At 30.8% G+C, this 6000-nt stretch overlaps 1 protein-coding gene across 1 annotated transcript; it reads right to left on the bottom strand.

Moving 5' to 3' along the window:
* Window positions 1–1870: 1870 nt before the first annotated feature.
* On the bottom strand, window positions 1871–2968 carry LOC126888600 (uncharacterized). The gene has a single exon (XM_050656955.1). It carries the CDS (start codon window positions 2966–2968, stop codon window positions 1871–1873), a length of 1098 nt encoding a protein of 365 aa, XP_050512912.1.
* Window positions 2969–6000: the final 3032 nt, after the last annotated feature.

A 6000-nucleotide genomic window follows, 5' to 3' on the forward strand; every position in this document is an offset into this window, starting at 1 on the left:
ATAAAATTTCTTTGAGTTCCATTAATCCTTTATTGATGTTGCTAGTGTGAGATAATCTGTTGATTCTGTTTTTTAGACCCAATATTAAATTTATTTTCATATGAGGTGGATGTTGTGAATGGTAGTTGATAAATTTGTTACTATCTATAGGTTTTCTATACCATTCGGTACTTAATATATAATATATTATTATTTAATATATTAAGTAATATATTAATACACTTAATATATAATATAACATACATACCAATATTAACACCCAAATTAACTAAAGTATTTGCTAACTACCCACAAATTAAAGTTGCAACTAAAAATATAAAATCATTAGCAACATTATATACAAAAACTAAAACACCTATTGGTATCATGGAAAACTCAAATGTAGTATACAAGATACCATGCCAAAATTGTGATAAATCATACATCGGACACACATCCAGGAATTTAATAGGTAGACTAACATCACATAAAAGCGATCTCAGAAACAACAAAAATACATGTGCATTAGTGGATCATGCCATAAGTAAAAATCATTCTTTCAATTTCAATGAAACAACGGTATTAAAACATGAAAACCAACTAAATAAAAGGGAATTCCTAGAAATGGTATGCATAAATATAATAAATAAATATCAATATGTGAATAAAAGAACTGATATAAATAAACTAAGCAACATCTATAATTATATTTTATCTTATAATAAATGATGTTTTAAATCAAGAACATTAAATTCCTCGACTAAATTTTATAAATTTAATCTTCAAATTTGGCAACACTTTAATTTATTAACAAAACCATAATTGGCAAACTAAATATATGTTATATCCTCTATAATTTAAAATATGTAATAGTTTTTAATTACTCACTAAATAATCTAATACTAACTTTTCAACTTAAAATAAAATAAACTACTACTGCATATAAATATCTAGTTATATCCTCTATAATTTAAAATATGTAGTAGTTTTTAATATTTTGATTACTAATTAAATAATCTAATACTAACTTTTCAACTTAAAATAAAATAAACAGATTTTTGTGTCTTTTTGACATTATTCGAGTGTCTTTCTGGCATTAATCAAAATTAAAAACTAAATTATTAAATCGAATTTTTGAAAATTAAAACATTGCTATTTGGATAACATTAGAATAAGAATTATATATATACTATGTTTTGTGAAAATGTTTAGGAATAACCTCAAGTTGTAAGTCTTTTTTGTTATTTTTTATACAATGTATTTTAACTTAATTTCATTGTATTTATAATATACTCATTTCAGCTGACCCTGAAGAAGCAAATATATTTTGCGAAAGCTAGGTAATAACACAGAGTTTTACTTATCCTGCCCCTAAAAAATAAATGACTGCAACCCCAAAACAAAACTATAATCTACATAGTATCAGTCAATATTACCTAATTACTTATATATATATATATATATATATATATATATATATATATATATATATATATATATATATATATATATATATATGTTAGATCACTAATCACGTATTTGACTTTTTAAAAAAAGAACTTTATTTGTTACACATTAAATATTCAAACAATAGTACAAAGTAAATTAATTTAAAATGACTACAATAACTGGACTGGTCGAAGTTGCAGCTAAGAGTGGTCCCGGCATCTGAAAATGGTAATTTATAGGTTTGGTATAAAGTGCTGAATCGCTGTTCCCATGAATGTTGGCCAACGGTTCGTACAAAGTTCCTCTGCTGCTTGCTCAGCGGTTGCTGTGGGAATGGTATGATGAAATATGAAGTCGGCGAACTTAGGCTAGTTCAAGGTTAATATTTTCTCATATAACAACTCCCCTTATTAGTGAAAAGTCAATGCCATTGCTTTGACTTTTACAGAGAAATTGGTGTTTCTGCTTCTTCTTCGCTTTCTTGTTGGACATTGGGTCTTCTTCTGAAGGAGGTTAAGCTTTGAAGTTTTTGTCTAATGGAATTCCTGCGTGCTGCTGAAGTTGGAGGCTGATCCTGGGACAAGGAGATTGCAATTTTTGGGAATATTTTGGTTCGATATTTACAACAAAGGTATAAGATAACTAGGTTGATAATCAAGGATAAGGTAGATATGGTGAATAAGGGTAAATGTTCCTCGATGAATGATTGGCTCATGATATGGTCCACTTCTTCTGAATATTGGTCCAATTTGTGTTGTGCAATATTTAAGTCATCTACGTTGATCTTACTGAGTTTTAGCGGTTTCAATTTTGATAGGTGACTCTTTGTCTCAAAATGGTCACAGCATCTGTAGGGTACGTTAACTGGGTGACTTCTATACGTAATATTTGTATATTTCTCGATTTGGTCTTTGGCATGAATTCTGGTACTGCCAATGAATGCAATACATTCGGGAATTAATCTTAAGATTGAATTTGTTTTGATTATTCGTGTAGTGACATCTTTTCTTGCACATTTGATTGTTACTGGTAATGGATCGGAAATGGTTAGCAACCATAAATTTCGGTCAATTTCTTGAACGTTGTAACCTTGTGCCAAGAGCATGGACATCTGGCAAGATTTTGGCAAGTTGCTGAGAGGTTTCAAAAGCTGGGCTTCGCATATAGCATCGGTGTCTATGGGGTACGGAAGAATGTCTGTACACATTCTTTGGTTTTGACTGATTTGATTGCATTTTTCGGTGTCCATGGGTAAGACATATGAAATTGAATCATCATCTCGCGCTATGTATTTATGAACAGTTGAAAGTATATGATGAAAACCAGTTTGATTATCTAATATTGGTATTGAATATAGTTGATACAAAGTGAAGATTTCGGGATCAACTAACGGAATTTCGAGAACGAAAACAATTTTTGAATCGAGCTGATAAGCTTGTAGTTTTATTATGTCAATATACTGAGCTATATTTGACATATAAGTGGGTAGAGGCAAAACGTTATTTTGTAATGACTGTGAGATTTCTTTTAATGCTTCCATTAAGTCTATGGGCGAAATAATAGAACTATGTAAAATTTGCAGGCGAGAGAATGTGATAGAATTTAGTATATCATTTAAATAATTTTCTAAAAATACGTAGCTTTCCATTAAGGACTCACATAAATCTAGTATTTGTAATTGTGCTTGGTAAAAGGAGATGTCATTATTAATGTCCAGAAGTGTAGTCTCTATAGTTTTTAAATCGTTGTTAAAGGTTTCTTCGTCTATTTGCAATTTTTGAATAGAAGTGTTGAAAGTTTTTATAATTGAAGTGGTAAGAGATATTTGATTTTTTAAGAGATTTTCAATTTGAGTTTCATCGGAGTTTATCTTATTTATACATTTATTAAAGTATTCGCCGTCAGAGGCGTCCAAATTTCCAGTAATGGATTTCCATATTGTTCCAATACCATTTACTAAACCGCGTTTTACGCGTTTATTATAAGGTACTCTGTCAGAGGTTATTTCTTTATATTTTAAGTTAACGGAGTTTGAGATTTGTTTTAGCAGACTAACATGTGTCTGTACTTCGGCTTGAAAGGCAAGTTTTCTCGGTGTATCCACGTTAATAAATTTTTCTAATAGGTTTTCCAAAATTTTGTCATTGTTGGATATTGTAGTTTTGATAGGCAATAATTCTTTGTAAACAAGTAAAGTCCATTTGTCGTTAGATATTCGTATAGTTCCTTTTTCATGGAAAAATATTCCAATTGTATTATTAATGGGAGTGAGGAGAATTTGGGATTGGACGATAGAAAGGAGTCCATAGAATCTGTAAAGGAAAATTATTCAAAATAAGGTTTTAGTCTGTCAAAATTTACTTTAGAAGTTTGGTTAGTTTTGGGATTTAGGATAATTGCGGAATTTGTAAAAATTTCTTGAATTTCGAAAGGTCCATTAAAAAGATTTTCCGATTTTGATTTAATTTGGGATTCTTTTACGTAGACTTTATCACCAATTTTAAAATCAGGTCTTTGTGCTGAAATATTTTCGTCAAATCTTACTTTCGCCTTTTCTTTCTGTCTCTCTGTTTTTGCTCTGGCTACTTTGTAAAAATATTCCATGCGATTATTCAGGTCTCGAATATATTTACTCATTAGTGTTTTTTGATTGTATAGAGTTTCTGGTGGTCGGCCTGCAGTGTGCCCAAATATAAGTTCATATGGTGTAAAACCGTGAGTTTTATTTTTTGTGTTGTTATAGCATATTATTGCATAAGGAAGTATAGTGAAGGGATGATCGTTTGGGTTTTCGGCTTGATTTGCTCTAATCATTTCTGAGAGTGTGGCATGAAATCTCTCTACGGATCCATTAGATTGTGGATGGTTAACACTAGAAAATGTTAGTTTGATGTCGTATAATTCGCATAGGTCTTTGATTATAGCATTCTCGAATTCTCGACCGCAGTCGCAATGAATTCTTAATGGTGTTCCATAGTGTTGAAAGAAGAGTAAAAGTGTCTTGGCTACTGTTACTGCTCTTTTGTCTTCTAAAGGATAGGCTTGTGTGAATTTTGTCAGTTCGTCACGAATAGTTAATGCATAATTTCTAGTTGGGTATTCGAATATGTCCATATTGATTCTTTCGAATGGTGTTTTTGGAGTTTCTGTTATGACTAGTGGTCCACTTAAGTTTTTTCTACAAATTTTAACTTTTTGGCAAATTTCACATGCTTTTACAAATTTCTCTACATCTTTTGTTAAATTTTTCCAATTATATTTTTGTTTTATTCTTCTGACAGTTTCGTTTATTCCACGGTGTAAATTATTTTTACCACAATGGTAATGATCTAAAATTTGAGGGATTTCGTCTTCGCTGGCTGTTTTAATTATATTTTGACAGATGCTTAATTTTAATTCTTTGTCAGCAAAAATATAAGAAAATATCTCTAGAATAGGTAGTTCGAGATTATTTTCGACACAATATATTTTTGATTCATCGAATTGATCTTTATTTGCAAAAAGTACAAGAAACAGGTGTGATATTACTCGTTCGGGATCAAAAGGTAATGGTATAATAAAATATTTTCGATCTTTTACTGTTTTGCTGTGTACAATATTAATTCTTCTGTTACTATATTCCATGTTTTCTTCGAATATGTCATTCATTATTTTCTCGTGAAGTTCTTCAAGTTTATTTTGCCAGAAAAAGGTAACAATATTTTTGTTAGATTTGTCTAATAAGTCCGTATTCGATATTTCAACTTTAGAATAATCGATTATCGACTTAGTTCTATAAAGTTCGATAAACTTGTCAAGTTCTTCGGACATTTTTTCTATATCTTCTTCATCGTTGTCTTCCTCGTTTTCTTGTGTGTCAGTGTCGTCTTCATTCGATGCATGTAATGTGATTTTCGATTGAAAGTTTGCACAATCCTTAAAATGGTTAATCTTAATCCTTGAGAGTGCATCAGCGTTTCTGTTTATTTTTCCTGCACGATGTTCTATTTTATAATTGTATTCTTCGAGTTTTAGGCGCCAACGCGCTAATCGGCTTCCGGGATCTTTTATCGAGAAAAGCCATGTAAGGGGTCGATGATCGGTAATAAGTGTGAATTTTCGGCCAAAAAGGTATGGTCTAAAATGTTTGACTGCCCACACAATAGCTAGTAATTCTCTCTCTATGGTTGAATATTTTGTTTCTGCACCGCATAACGTTCTGGAGGCATAAGCTATGGGTAAATCTTTTCCTATTGGGCCTTGTGATAGAACGGCTCCAATCGCGAATGCACTAGCGTCAGTTGTTAGTAAAAATGGTTCCTCAAAATTCGGATATATGAGTATTGGATCTGATGTTAGAATATTTTTGAGTTCGTTAAAGGCTTCTTTGCATTCAGAATTAAAGATAAAAGGTACGTCTTTCTGGAATAGTTTCGTAAGTGGTTTAGAAATTTTTGCAAAATTTGGAATAAATCTTCTGTAGTAACCGGCTAAGCCTAAAAATGATTTTATTTCTTTAGTGTTCTTTGGTTCCGGGAAGTTTTTGATGCAAGAAATTTTAGCTGGATTTGTTTTTACACCATTTTCTGTTAC

Source organism: Diabrotica virgifera, chromosome 7 (genome assembly GCF_917563875.1).
Source record: "Diabrotica virgifera virgifera chromosome 7, PGI_DIABVI_V3a".
Taxonomy (NCBI): Eukaryota; Metazoa; Arthropoda; class Insecta; order Coleoptera; family Chrysomelidae; genus Diabrotica; species Diabrotica virgifera.

Coding starts and splice junctions, on each gene's coding strand:
- LOC126888600 (XM_050656955.1), bottom strand. CDS start 2,968: ATGGAAGCATTAAAAGAAATCTCACAGTCATTACAAAATAACGTTTTG.